At 41.9% G+C, this 14,821-nt stretch overlaps 1 protein-coding gene across 2 annotated transcripts in view; it reads left to right on the top strand.

The window, feature by feature from the left end:
- The first annotated feature begins 786 nt into the window (after positions 1-786).
- The window catches only part of ANO10 (anoctamin 10), an 82,357-nt gene continuing 68,322 nt past the window's right edge, over positions 787-14,821 (top strand). For both annotated transcript variants that reach the window (XM_036432022.2, XM_036432020.2), the window contains exons 1-7: positions 787-939; positions 1,820-2,017; positions 2,357-2,491; positions 5,525-5,644; positions 7,852-8,421; positions 10,544-10,599; positions 13,203-13,277. In XM_036432022.2, coding sequence (XP_036287915.1) covers positions 801-939; positions 1,820-2,017; positions 2,357-2,491; positions 5,525-5,644; positions 7,852-8,421; positions 10,544-10,599; positions 13,203-13,277 — 1,293 coding nt within the window. In that variant the 5' untranslated portion in view covers positions 787-800. The remainder of the gene's footprint in view (positions 940-1,819; positions 2,018-2,356; positions 2,492-5,524; positions 5,645-7,851; positions 8,422-10,543; positions 10,600-13,202; positions 13,278-14,821) is intronic.

The following is a 14,821-nucleotide window of genomic DNA, read 5'->3' as shown; positions in this document are numbered from 1 at the left end:
CCCAACATATATTGGACAAGGCCCAGTTCCTCTGTAATCATGGGTCCTTGTTAGTTACCAGCTCTTTCCCATCCTCCCTCCACCCTTCACACAGATAATGCACTTTTTCTGAGTCTTGGCTAGTTTTCGTTATTTTCTTTTCTTTTAAAAATATTGAATGAACGAACTAAAAAAAAATTATTATTATTATTATTATTTTATTTTATTTTTTTTAAGAAAGAAAGGGAGAGGGATATAGAGAAACATCGATCAGCTGCCACTTGTAGTGCCCAGCCCACAACCCGGGCATGTGTTCTGACTGGAAATTGAACCGGTGATCTCTTGGTTCATAGGTTAGGGCTCAACCCCGAGCCACACTGGTGGACTCTTCATTATTATTTTGTAGGGCAATACAGCTTTTTCTGCTGAGGATGCCTTCCATTGTCTGTGTGGCAAACTCCTATTCATTCTCCTAAATCCTGTTTTGCTGTCGTGTTCTTTATAAATAGTTTCTAACGCCTCCTGTGCAAGAGCACATTTTATACTGTTACTTTTCTGTTACCTGAATGTCTTCCCTATTGGATTCTGAGCTGCTTACGGAAATGGATGGCATTCCCTCGGCCTGGCTCACAAGTGTGCTTGAACCGTTGGTTAAGCCGGTCATATAACCCAGCTGGATCATGAGAAATTTTGCTTTATCTTGGAAGTCAGAATTAGGTCTAACAAAGAGAAAACGCAAGTACAATTTATATGTTTCTCTTTGCCATTATACCCCATGTGTGCCTTTTATTTTATTTTAATTTTCAGCAAGTTTGTCAAAGATGAAAGTGACCTTATCAGCTCTGGATACTTTCGAGAGTTCCTTCACGCCTCTGGTAGTCATCGAACTTGCTAAGGATGTCAAAGATGAAACCAAGGAATGGCTGAAAAACAGAATTACCATGAAAAAGAAAGATGGGGGTGAGTAAAAGAAGTAGTATTCAGACTTACTCATGCTCAGTGACTAAAAATTTTTTCAAGTGTGTTTTACAATTTTTTATAGATATATTTCTAAAATTAATGTTGTTTCTTTGGTTTTATTATTTCAGAAAGGAAGGGAGAGGGAGAGAGAGAGAGAAACTCAATGATGAGAGAAAATCATTGATCAGCTGCCTCCTGCATGCTCCGCACTGGGGATCAAGCCCACAACCCGTGCATGTGCCCTGACCAGGAATCGAACTGTGACCTCCTGGTTCATAGGTCGATGCTCAACCACTGAGCTACACTAACTGGGCTTAACAGCTACTCTTAACTTTTGGAAACCTACTAAAGAAAACTATCATTAAATTCAATCAACTGTAGACATTTATGGGAAAAGTCATTGAAAATTATTTATTTGATATTTAACATTCACACAATCTATTATAGTTCAATGTAATTGTGTAACATTTGAGGCATTTTTACTAGGATATTTTATTTCAAATTAATTTTCTTAAATTCTGATCTGTTATTTTTTTTATATTAGAAACTATATCCCTATCCTTTATAATTAGTACAAATTTAGATATAGAACTAGTGAATATTGAATTCTTGTCTCATATTTATTTCTAGTTTGAGTAACTGGCAAGCCACTTATTATTGCATTTTCCAGCTTTGATTTTTATTTCAAAAAGCTATAAAGAACCTGCCATCTCCAACTTACTTATCTTTCCTATTTATTTGGAAAATGGATTTAAATTGTTAATATAATTTATTTTCTTTCTACCAAACTAGAGACATCATATTTATTTAGAAAGTTTTCCTTTGTGAAACTTTTATGTTTGTCTCTTTCTAAGGTTGTGCCTACCTTTTGTTTTCAAAGGTGCCCAGCTGTTGTTTAGACCGCTGTTAAATAAATATGAGAAAGAAACAGTGGAGAACCAGAACTTGTATCTTGTTGGTGCCTCCAATATTAGATTGCTGCTGGGGGCAGAAGCAGTGGGATTGGTAAAGGAGTGCAACGATAACACCATGAGAGCCTTCACCTACGGAACCCGACACAACTTCAAAGAATTTGATGGTGAGTCCTGGGACGATTGCTATTGAAATTACTTTGTCAAAGAGAATTTTTTTGATGAATAGATCAGAGGTCAGCAAATTTTTTTAGCAAAGCGTATATAGAAATATTTGAGGCTGTGTGGGTCATACAAATCACGATTATTCAACACTGCTATTGTAAGGCAAAAGCAATATAAGAAGCTTTATATTTTGTTAAATTTACCACTTTTCTATTTTGCTTACTCCTTATGTTAGCCAGTTATTGTGTATATCATTATTTTCACAACCCCAGGTTATTTGAATATTATTAACTTTATTTGGCTATTACTGAGAAAATAACGAGATTTTTGCTTTATTTTAGATAACAACGATGATTTCCTCACAATGGCAGAACGTCAATTCATTATCAAACATGAACTTGAAAATCTTAGAGCCAGAGATGAAAAAATGATCCCCGGCTACCCCCAGGCAAAGTTGTATCCAGGAAAATCTTTATGTAAGTGTTTACCTCAACCAGCTTCATGAATACACGTTCTAATGCAATTACTTTTTATTCATAGACATAAATAACACAGGGGCTTTATTTATTACTGAGAAACTTACACTACTTTACAGTAATTTACTTTTCCATGAACATATCTTTTGCCTTTACATTATATTGCAGGTATTATTGTTTTTATTATTATATTTTAATTGAATTTATTGGGGTGACATTGGTTAATACATTATATTGCACGCTTTCAATCAATATATTTGTTATACATGGTTTTTACTTCTTATTTTCAAGGTCTCACAGCATTCAGTTAGTGTGAAGCTGAGTGTGAACCCCTGGACATATTACTCAGTTAAAATGAGCAAAGTTCCCTTTATGCCCAAGCACTGTGCTATAATGAAAATCTGTGGAGGAATAAAAACGGAGACCTGGTGTTCACCGGGAGCTCTCTCCACCTCCTCTCCACCTCCTGTCATCTCCCTGGTATGAACACAAGCAAACATAGAAAGGTTAGGAAGAGTCACATATTTATTTATATGTGTGTGATTTTGCTGGGTACAGCATGTATATATACAGGGTGTCCCCCCAAAATATATACATGACTAACAGCTAATAGCTCAATTGGTGTTCTTTTCTTTTCAGATGTAACCCATTGGAATTAATAATTATTCAAAGCTTGTGTACATTTTTGGGGACACCCTGTATATATAAACACACACACATGTATATACACGCACTGTGTTTTGCTACATACATACTTGCAGTGAAAATAATACGGGAATATAAGGATGTATTTTGAAAGCACAGGCTTCCCCAAGAAGCAGTTTTTCCTTACTAAGACAAAAGGGGCTGCTCACACCAGAATGCTGGAGTCGGGAGTGGCCGGGGAGGGGGTACAGGGGCACAGCAGCAGCTGCAAAAACTGCGGGGTGCAGAGGGCCCCATCTCCATGTGCAGAGGCTGCTGCGGGCCTTCTCTCCCTGTGGGGACTCTGCGCTCCTCACTCTGGTGAGGCTGGTTCCAGGCAGCACGCCCTGCCCCTCCCTGTTGCACAGACACACAGTGAGGAGGGCGAGAGAGATTTCTGTTTTTACTTTTGAACTAAGCACATCACATAGCCAAAGGCAGAAGCAGTACTGTTAGCATTGTTATTGCCTGCTTTAATTTAGAGGGTTCGGTTGTAAGCCAGGTTACTGATAGTCCCCCTTCAATCAGAGTTTACGTTGTTTAGCTCATTGTTAAAGGGCTGTAACAGGAATAACCCTAGTGCTTGACAAGGGATCCTTCAGCCTACTTGAAGGAAGGAATCCTGGTTGAAGTTGTTCCTTTCTATAAATAGGCCTGAAGAGCATCATATTTTCCTTTGAAGGTAAGGCTCGTGTTAATTGCATTTTTAGCTGACATCAGAAGGTTGAAGGATTTTTTTTAAAACCCTCTATTTTTAGAAGCTGAAACCAGAACCATGTTTTTGGCGTTGATGGTGACGAGAAGCCCAATAATTTAGGACCTGTGGCTTTATATTCTCTTCACAGCCCTATTTTTAGAAGTATTCAAGCTGGTTTTTATGCCTGGCTGGGAAGTCTTTTACAGTAGAACGGAGTCATTTAAAAAGAAAAAGAACTTAGAAGTAATAAGATAATAATTTAGATGCTGTAGATCAGTTCAAAGTTAAAAAAATTTTGATGTAGTAACTGAAAAGGATAATAACAGGAAGAATGAATATGCTATAGTTGTGCGTCCCCAAGAACGGGAGAAGAATCAGAACAGTTGTGGGTGATCGACTTTCACTAATATTAGCTAAGAAAAGAGTCCACAGAAACTCTTTAGAATAAAAATATTTAAAGGTGGGTTGGATAGCACCAAAGACTCATTTAACTTCCAGCTTATACCTTTTCCAATCACTAAGGAGGATATCATTACAACCCTACCTTTTAAAAACTGTTCTTCTTTATAGCTTACATGAGAAACAATTGTATGAAGAACCATAATTAAGACTTTTTTAGACCCAGACTTTTTAGTATCAGATATCTCCTTTTTATTGTTATCCTTTCTTTTATTTCTAAGAAGTTAGGTTTACCTTTTTTTTTAAATTATTTTTTTAAATATATTTTTTATTAAATTATTATCTGTGTACATATTTTAACATTGGTACTTTTAAAATTAGTAAATCTGGGGATTTTTATGAGAGGACCTATGTCCCAAGAACACACTGCCTTTGTCCTCCTATGTAGTAACTAGAGGCCTGGTGCACGAAATTTGTGCACTGAGGGGGGAGGTCCCTCAGCCCTGCCTGCACCCTCTCACAGTCTGCGAGTCCTCAGGGGATGTCTGACTGATGGCTTAGGTGGCAATTGGACATTCTTAGCGCTGCTGCAGAGGCTGGAGAGGCTCCTGCCCCGGCTACTCTGTCCTCTGGCCCTGAGCCGGCTTCTGGCTGAGCGGTGCTCCCCCTGTGGGAGGCACTGACTACCAAAGGACAGCTCCTGTGTTGAGCATCTGCCCCCTCGTGGTCAGTGCACATCATAGCAGACAGTCGTTCTGCTGTTCAGTCGATTAGGGTTTTATTTTGTTATATTTACTAAATGAGAAAAAATTACCAAACAATGTGTATAGAACAATTCCATTTATATATATCAATATCAATATATAAATGTACATGTACATATTTGTACATATGTATGTGTGTATATATATATACATATATTTTTTGAAATCTGCTTATACACTAAATTGCTATTTACAGTGGTTATTTTTGGGGGGAGGAAGTGGTTATTTTGGGCATCTCATTCTGATTTGTACATTGCTGTATGGTTTAAAATTTTACATCGACTTGTATTGCTTTCGTAGTCAAAGGAAATAGTCCAGATAGGGCCGTTCTGGAGAACAAAAGAAGTCTGCGCCTGTGGGGGAGGCGGTGCGCGCTTGCTCTCCGCGGAGCACTCCTCACTGACCCGAGTGGCTTCGCAGCACCACATGGAGAGTGTCATGAGCCATCGCAAATTCATTCTATGTAGTTTGGCACCTTTCCCTCCGCAGTGAGAAGACTGCTCACGTCTGGCATCGTGATCCAGGTGTTTCCACTGCATGACAACGAGGCCCTGAAGAAGCTGGAGGACTCGTGGTACACCGGGTTTAATCTAAAGTATCAGCCCATAGGTACGTGCCCATGCCCGTTCCAGCAGAGAGAGGAAGACCTACTAATGAAAGCAGGCCTTCAGCAGTGGTGTCATCCCACTGGGACTCACGAGGCAGGGCTCACCAGCTGCATGCTGGGAAAACAGGGGGCAGGGGAGGAGGAGGGGCTAATGACCTGTTTGTTTATTTCTAACATGATTTTAGATGGACTGAATTACAGGCTTTCTCTCAATGTCACCAAAACACAGGCAGTTCAGAGTGTCCTTCACGAGCTCATGTCAGAGTTGGAGTGGAACAGGTTCTATGAGAACTGAGTTTGTGAATATTTTGTATTTGAAAATTTCAGTTTCTTTAGAGCTGGTTATCTGGAGTTAGTCAAATTATGCTCATTCTTAGGTGCCAACTTGTGGGCCTAAATATCTAAGGAGGTGGGTTTATAAGTATCGTACATATTACTGTTGACTATCCATTTTCTCGGAATACAGTGATAATAATAACCGTGAATTTATTTGGTGTGTGTTGAACCTATTTTGTATAAATAAACTTATTTAATACAGATGTCTGAATTTTGGGGTTTAGATTTTTTTAAGTATAAAATTACATTTAAGCTGGTAGATTGTACCGTATTACTTACTATCAGTTTTTCCTTAAAGGATATTGCTCTTTTGATTTTATTTAAGGGAATCCCTCTAAAATGATTTTCTTTTTTTATTTCCATTCTGAAAACAACTATTGCAATATCATAACTGAACAAAAATTGTCTTTCAGATTACATTTTGAAATTGTATTCTGAATACATTTTTGGTAGCCTTTGAAAGAAATAGTTTTGTTTTTGATAGTTCCCGGTGACACAGTAGTCATCTCATGTTACACTATGACATTTTTAAAATTTTGGCAGTTAGGTGGCAGTGAATTTAAATATTGCTTCTAGGTCTTGGTAGTGAAGTATTTATTAGCTACTTTTTAGAAAGTAAGGGGAGAGAAGGAGTGAATGGTGAAGGCTGAGCCTGGCTGAGGTGAGGAGTCTGAGGCCTCTGGGGTGCTGGGACTGGTGATTGTACCTGGGGCACAGGCAGATATTGAACTTCCCCCTTGAGATCAAAAGAGGACCATCATATGATTTGGAGCCCAGGACCATGAACACCTTTTTTTTTTTTTTTTTCACATTGCTTCTGATTTTAACCTGATTCAGATTGAGGCAACCTCACACACCCACTGTTTATAAATGTTGGTGTTTAACTGGCGATAAATGCCACCTAGGTTAGCGAGAAAAAAATAAGGATAAGAGAAAATAGCTGATCTCAGTTTATTCTAACCCGCAGCCATAGACTGATCTGACACATGACCTTAAGAAAATTACATGTTAACTATGTGTAATTGAGCTAGAAATAACTTCAACTGCTGCACCTCCCCCACCGTGGCATCCCACCTGGTCCCGGGGCAGCTGCCTGTCCAGTCCACACGCTCACCCACGTGGCTGCGGCCGACAAAGGACGCAGTGTGGGCGGCCTCTCTCGGATTAGACAGCTTGTGTCCAATTCACAGAATATTAACGGTGATGTTGCTTGGACCTTCTTCTTTCTGGTGCTCAGAAGAAGGTGTGGGTAATGTTCTAGGAGTCCGTATGTAGAACATTGCTTTGCGCTTTTGATTAATTTTTCTTTAATGTATTGAAAGATTTGCCATGACACATGAGTGAAAGTTTATATCTTTAGGTAGGGGGAACAGGATACCATGGGTGGGGAGTCTTTTTGAAAAGAACATGTGTGACTACAGTTTTAAAGTCGGAGAAAAGTGGAGAAAAGCATAAATTAAAAGGGGAGTGCAAGTTTAAATGTTTTATTGGCCATGGCCGAATTTAATTGAGGACCCTGGAGATTTGGGACAAATCCCTTGGTGATTTTTGCCTTTGGGAAGAAGCTTCCATCAGATGAGGAAATAAAGAGGAAGTAGATGCGGGGTGCCTGGCAGAGCCTGGCCCTGAGCTGGGGGAAGTGTCAGGCATACAATACAGATAAATGGGGTCTTTGTACTGGTTTAGCATGAGGATGGGTTTAGCATCACACACTGATTGGGAAATTATGGTATTAAGTGAGCCCCACTTAACTAAAGAAATGAGTCAGCTTAGTTGAAAAGATAAGAAAAGAAAGTCTTTGGTAGTCTGTAATTAAGGTCTTTTTTTTTTTTCTTTTCTTTTCTTCTTCTTCTTTTTCCCCCTTTTATTACAGATGGTATCCGTGGCTACTTTGGGGAAACCATCGCTCTTTACTTTGGATTTTTGGAGTATTTTACTTTTGCCTTAATCCCCATGGCGGTCATTGGGCTGCCTTACTACTTGTTTGTGTGGGAAGACTATGACAAGTATGTGATCTTCGCCTCCTTCAACCTGATCTGGTCCACAGTGATCCTGGAAGTGTGGAAGCGTGCCTGTGCCAGCATGACCTACAGGTGGGGGACCCTGGTCATGAAGAGGCAGTTCGAGGAGCCCCGGCCAGGATTCCACGGGGTCCTGGGCATCAATTCGGTCACGGGCAGGGAGGAGCCGCTCTACCCCAGCTACAAGAGGCAGCTGCGCATCTACCTGGTCTCTCTGCCGTTCGTGTGCCTCTGTCTCTACTTCTCTCTGTACATCATGATGATTTACTTCGACATGGAGGCCTGGGCCTTGGGTGTCCACGAGAACAGCGGGTCCGAGTGGACCAACATCCTGTTGTACGTGCCCAGCATCATCTACGCCATTGTGATTGAGATCATGAACCGCCTCTATCGCTATGCTGCTGAGTTTTTAACTTCGTGGGGTAAGACTTGGTGTTTTATTTTTATCTCACGGGTTAGTAAGAAATATTGCTTCCATCATGGGATTCAGATAACTGCTGCCTCGCAAAGTAGATGGATGCTGCTCTGGGCTCTTTATAGAGTCGTGAGGAGAAGTCCTGGGCTCTGTGAGCTCCAGTGATCTTCGGTAATCTCCGGGTAATGGTCATCACAGCTCTCATTCACTGAGTGTTAGTTACTCCAGCCTAGGAGTACCTAACCTCCTCAGCACACCTGAAAGACACATTTCACCATTCTCACCTCCTCAGGACACGTGAAAGACACGTCTCACCATTTTATGGATAAAGGTACTGAGACGTCACAAGGTTCAGACAACAGATGGTAGAGCCAGGCTAATCCACACCTCTCTGTTCTAAACCTGTGCTCCTGGTACTATGCTGCTGGGTTTTATGCTAACGGGAAAGTAGATTGGATTATCTTCCTGAAACTCTGGACGGATGAACTTTGTCTAAGTATCTGAAAACCAGCTGTCTAGTCGTGCCAGGCACTGAGCGCTGCCGTTGAACTCCGTGAGGTGTTCATGTGTGTCTGCGGTAAGAGAGGAACCTGCTTACAGGTTAAAAACAGCCTTGTTAGGCCCTTCAGCCTCTCATTTACTTATTCGGTCAAACAAGCAAACATGTTGTTATTTCCTAGGAAGAATCTAGGCCTTAACCACGAAGATTTTTTTTAAAAAATATATCATTGATTTTTTACAGAGAGGAAGGGAGATGGATAGAGAGCTAGAAACATAGATGAGAGAGAAACATCGACCAGCTGCCTCCTGCACACCCCCTTCTGGGGATGTGCCCTCAACCAATGTACATGCCCTTGACTGGAATCGAACCTGGGACCTTTCAGTCCAGAGACCGACGCTCTATCCACTGAGCCAAGCCGGTTTCGGCAACCATGAAGATATTTTAAATTACTTTTGATGGCCATGTAACAGCAGCTGCTACCATTTAGTGAGTGCTCTTCTCTGCTGATACTGGGCTAAGCGTGTGTATTCTTTCTAACCCTGACAGTGACCCTGGGAGGAGGGTGGTGTCCGCTCTGTTTTGTAGACAAGGAGGCTGAGTGCCCCAGGTCACGTGACTTGCCCACGTCAGACAGTGGCTGAGTGGCTGGGTTGGGTTTCCAATCCAGGTCAGCCTAACACTGCCTCTCCGTGCATGGTGACTCTTCTCAGTGGAACCTTCCTTTGTTCTTCTGTCCTGCTATTCCAGGACCTGCACTGTGTCCCCTCTTCCTGGCTGAGGATGGAAATTTGAGTTGCCCTTTAAGCTAAGCCTTTCAAACCACACATATTGGAAAAATCTTTCTTTATTGTCCTTCTCCTTAGGCAGGGGTGAGGAACCTTTTTTTCTGCCAAGGGCCATTTGGATATTTATAACATTTGAGGGCCATAAAAATATCAACTTAAAAATTAGCCTGGCCCTAGCTGGTTTGGCTCAGTGGATAGAACTGAAGGGTCCCGGCTCAACTCCAGTCAAGGGCATATGCCAGGGCTGTGGGCTCTATCCCCAGTAGGGGGCATGCAGGAGGCAGCCAATCAATGATTCTCTCTCATTGATGTTTCCATCTCTCTCTCCCTCTCCCTTCCTCTCTGAAATCAATAAAAATATATTTTTAAAAATTAGCCTGCTGTATTTGCTCAAACATTTAATTAGCTCACCCCTAATTTCTTGGCAGGGCCAGACCAAATGATTTTGAGGGCCATCTATGGCCTGTGGGCTGGACGTTCCCCACCCCTGCTTTAGAGGTTGCTATCAGCTTCACCATCCCCACTTATCCGGGGTCTTTCTCTGGGTATCTGTCTGTGGGGTCATTTGCCAACACATCCCCCGTTTCTTTGTAGCAGTAAGATTGAAAAATAGTTTCAGACTGCAATGATACTGTGGTAGTCCCCCAAATGTGTCTTAACCTTGGTTTCCTCCTTGTCGGATGCTCCTAGTGGTGAGCCGTAGCCATGATTGACATCCTAGTGCATTTACTGACTGAGGCTGGGTAGTTGACTTCCTGTCCACAGTGCAGGTCTCACCTCACCACAGTGCTCCCTGCTGCTAACTTATCTGAGAGAAATGACCTCTCCTTTTGATGTTTTAGAGAATCACAGATTGGAGTCTGCCTACCAGAATCATCTAATTTTGAAAGTTTTAGTGGTAAGTAGAGTTTTCATATACAAATTCATTTTAATTATGAAATTAAAGAATACCATGTAACACATCAAGCACCCAGCCTGTTTTGTCTTCCGGACGGAAAGTATAGTGTTAGTCACCGGTGACTGACAGGGCGCCTAACGTGTTAACATTTCGGAATATAAATATGAAGACTTGCTTCTAATTTCAAGATACCAGATAGTTAATATATTTTGAGCAAGTAGACAAGGATTGATTAATGGGTGTGTTTATATCTACATTCAAGCCTATATGATAAAATTTTAATATGCAAGTCGACTGAACGGCAAAACCACTGGTCGCTATGATGCACACTGACCACCAAGGGGCAGATGCTCAATGCAGGAGCTGCCCCTTGGTGGTCAGACAGAAGCTGGGCTCATGGCTGGCAATGCAGCTGCCGTGGCAGGAGCCCCTCCCACCTCCTCTGCAGCAGTGCTAAGGACCCCTTCTGGGGAGTGGGCCTAAGCCAACAGGCGAACATCCCCCGAGGGGTCCTGGGCTGCGAGAGGGAGTAGGCTGCTAGCAATCTTCTAAATGTGCATGTGGTTTAAGGCTTCAAATGTAGAAATTTGTGTACAGCCCATTTCTATTTATGTAAAAAGCTAATTATCTACTTTATAGCCATGTTTCTCTTCTCTTTGGTGACTTCTCTGAATGCTTCACCATTCAACAATCGCTGCAGTTATACCAGTTCATTTAGTGATAGAACGTTAAATTATTTTTCAATTAATTTTGGTGAAGAATGTTGAGAGTTGAGGAGGTTCCCAGCAGGTTCTGATGGGCAGAAGGAGAGAGATGGAGAGTAGGCACTGGGTAACTTGCTTGTAGGTTGTGTAAAAGCTCACACATTCTGCCTCTCTCCGCCATCATTATAAACAACAAAGATGTGCCGGCTTGAAAGCACCTCACTTATCAGGAGGCATCTGTACCATAACTGAGAATCAAGACAGATGCATGGAGTCCTCCGAACTTGCAACTGTAACTGATTTAACACAGTTCATGTACTTGACTCTCCAAGGCAGAGATTGAGGCCCCCACTGAGAAAAAGTCTTTGTTTAGCTGTAGAAATCATTTTGAAAAGCCTATTTATCTGGTTTTTCAGCCCTTAAAAGATCAGAAACTACCATTGGGAAGGTGTTTGGGTTTCTGGAAGTAGGTAAATTTATAGAGGCAAGAGGGGGCTTAAGAAAACCTGTCATAGTAGGTGCTCATAATTTAGTGGTGTAGCAATTTGGACATTTGTGCATATCTAAAAAGGCTCATTTTAGCCCCACAAAGTAATTGATATTCAACATATTGATGCCGAATCAGCAAGGAAGTTACCTTCTCTGTTCTCTGTGCAAGGTTCAGGGGAACGGGGAATGCATTAAAAAGATCATTCACATTGATTTTAACATGGAGCCTTCGCCCTTAGAGGTAAAACGCTCCATTTGGCTTGAAGAATTCAGTTACTCGTGGGACTTTATTATTCTCTGACATTTCAGATACGTTGACAGGTGACTGACTGCCTTGTGAAAAGACTCACATGTCAGGATCTGCTTGTGTTCCCTGGGTCTCTCCCTTCCTTTTTAATCTTATGGGGAGAGCATTTCCCACTTTCCCAGGCTTTCACTTTCCACCTCCTACTCCGACTTAGCCCTCCCCCCTCCCCTGGCTGCATTGATCTTATTGCTGACTCTCTGCAGTGACTCCCTCTTCCCTCACTAACGAAGTGCCCGCAGCCATACCCAAAGCAGTCTTGTCTCAGGAAGTAGCCAGCATGAGGCTGGAGGCAGGGAGGAAACCCATTGGTGCAGGGTGTGGTTGCAGATTCTTGAGCAGGAGAACTGCGTGAAGAAATGGAACACGGTATGGGGGATCCCCAGCCCGGAACTGTGTCTGAGCAGGGCAGGGGCGTCTCAGGCCTGTGGTGACAAAGATGCCTCCCGCACTCGGCTGGCTGTTACAGCTGGTCTCTCTTGTTGGTGCCACCCATCTACCTAGGCGTCTCCTCTTGACGGTGAGGAGTCTCAGGTCCGTGGGTACAAGGAGCTTCTGGGGCTGGGCTACTTAGGTGGAGGGGTTGGCAGTCCTTCTTGCTGGTGCTGCCCAGCCATCCTCACAGACCCCCTCGGGGAAGGCAGTGGGGGGCCTGCAGGAAGGAGGGAAGGAGAGCATAGCCCCTGGCGGCTCATTGTGAGTGGGGGTCCCGATAGTTCCTCTTGGTTCATATGCTGTTTTCAAGCTTCTAAGTGGGTGAGTGGGGAAAGAACCCGCCTGGGCCACCTGGGTTGCCAGGTTGGAGATGGGGAATGGTGGGCCTTGGTCTCCCTCTTATAAGAACAGAGTAGAAACAGGAGCATCAGCTGCACCGGTGCTGTGTTATCACCCGGTCCTGGGTTATTCCCCAGCCGGTTCCCGGCCTCTGGGCCTCTGGGTGCCTCCTGCATCATGTGCAGGGTTTATAGACCATCCACTGAGGAGGAGGAGGGAGAACAGGGCTGGAAGTCTCTCCTTGAGTTTTTAAATGCAGTGCTGACAGTTGTACTAGTAAATGTAAAGTACTGGGAAGCAACACTAAATGTTGTTACCATTTTTTTTGCCAGTTCAACTTTCTGAATTGCTTTGCCTCACTCTTCTACATCGCCTTCGTCCTGAAGGACATGAAGCTCTTACGTCAGGTGAGTGTGAGTGGCAGAAGGTATCCATTCTTCAGGCCTTAGAGGCGGTTTCTTGTAGCCAGGCAGTGCAGTCGCTTCCCATTATTACTTTACAAATAAAACCTTTTCAATTTTGTCTGTTTCTAAGCCCAGTTCTAATTAAAAACAGAAAACCCACTAGGACCGTGTAGTGTACTCAACTGAAAAGAAAATAATAGAAGCTAACCAACTTGTAAAATTAATGATGTAGGGCAGTAAAATAGAACGTGTAGTTCCTATATGTTTGTATCTGTATAGAATTGTAAGAACAGTTCTAACAACAAAACATATTTTTTAAACTTTTGTGTGTGTGTCTCAGGGTGGGGTGACTGGTGTAGCCTTACAAAGGTCTGATACATTTCACTTTTAAATTATAGGTGGTTGTACTTGAGAGACCGGCAGATCCTTTTCTGAAATGTTAAGAACGTCTGACATATATTTAATACTGTGTATGTTTGAGTCAGCTGCCGGCAGGGCTGCTCCCTCCTGGTGTCAATGTCCTGTGACTTCTTGGTATTTATATGAGAACTTGAGATCATTTGTCAGGAAATTAAAAAAAAATTATATAACAGAGAAAGTTTAGTATTTTGTAGTTATGGTCCTAACAGCTTGCATAAAAGTAAATTAAATGTTGTGCTCTTAAGAATTGCACTCTACATATTGCTACTTTTTAAAACTTATTTTTGAAAATGGAAAAAGTAGTTGGATGCACATACCTTCCCCAGTCCCACCTACAGTGGTAGTGGGGTGTGACTTCACATTTCTTACACTGTGGAGAGTCTCCTTCGTATAACAGGGGACAGACGGATGGGAGAGGGTTCTTAAAAAAATAGAATTCTAATATCAGCAAAGAGGTTGTGTGATGGGAACACTGATACCCATCTGGGGAGAGAAGAAATTGACACACCACCTCTGGTGTGGTATAGTCTCCCTAGTGCAATGGAGCCTTAACTCATCTCTACTAAGTCATCAGAGGTGGGTGAAGATTCATATGTGCAGGTACCTAAAGAGCAGCATTTGTGGTAGTTCAGGTTGGGAATAACACCTGCATTCAACAACAGTGCCTGGGCTACATAAAGAAAGAATTTTTATTGGCACAGGAAAGTGCTTACAATATGTAACGAGAGGGGAAAAAACAATACAAAGCTGTATATAGTATATGGTTGATTATTCTACTTTAATTTCTACATATGATTGGAAATGTTCAAGATGTTAGCAGTGGTTCTGTCCTGTTTGTGGAATCATGGGTGACTTTTTATTTTTCATTTTCTAAGGTTTATTTTTTGTTTTGTTTTTTTACAGTGGATGGGGAATATATTCATTTGGTAATATTCTTAATGTTGTGGCAAAACTATTATTTTTCCAAAATTGGCAACATCATTTAGATATTCAAATTTTGTAGCCAGGATGATATAACAACGGCAACAACAACAAAATTTAAGGAAATTGGTTCTACTGAGTCATAACTGGTTTATTTTTTATTATAATACTATTTGTATTATCATCTTTCTGTATTTGAATCTAAG

Source organism: Pipistrellus kuhlii, unplaced genomic scaffold, assembly GCF_014108245.1.
Source record: "Pipistrellus kuhlii isolate mPipKuh1 unplaced genomic scaffold, mPipKuh1.p scaffold_m20_p_11, whole genome shotgun sequence".
Lineage (NCBI taxonomy): Eukaryota > Metazoa > Chordata > Mammalia > Chiroptera > Vespertilionidae > Pipistrellus > Pipistrellus kuhlii.
The sequence above is the reverse complement of the archived record's forward strand: the minus strand, read 5'-3'. Positions and strand labels throughout refer to the sequence as shown.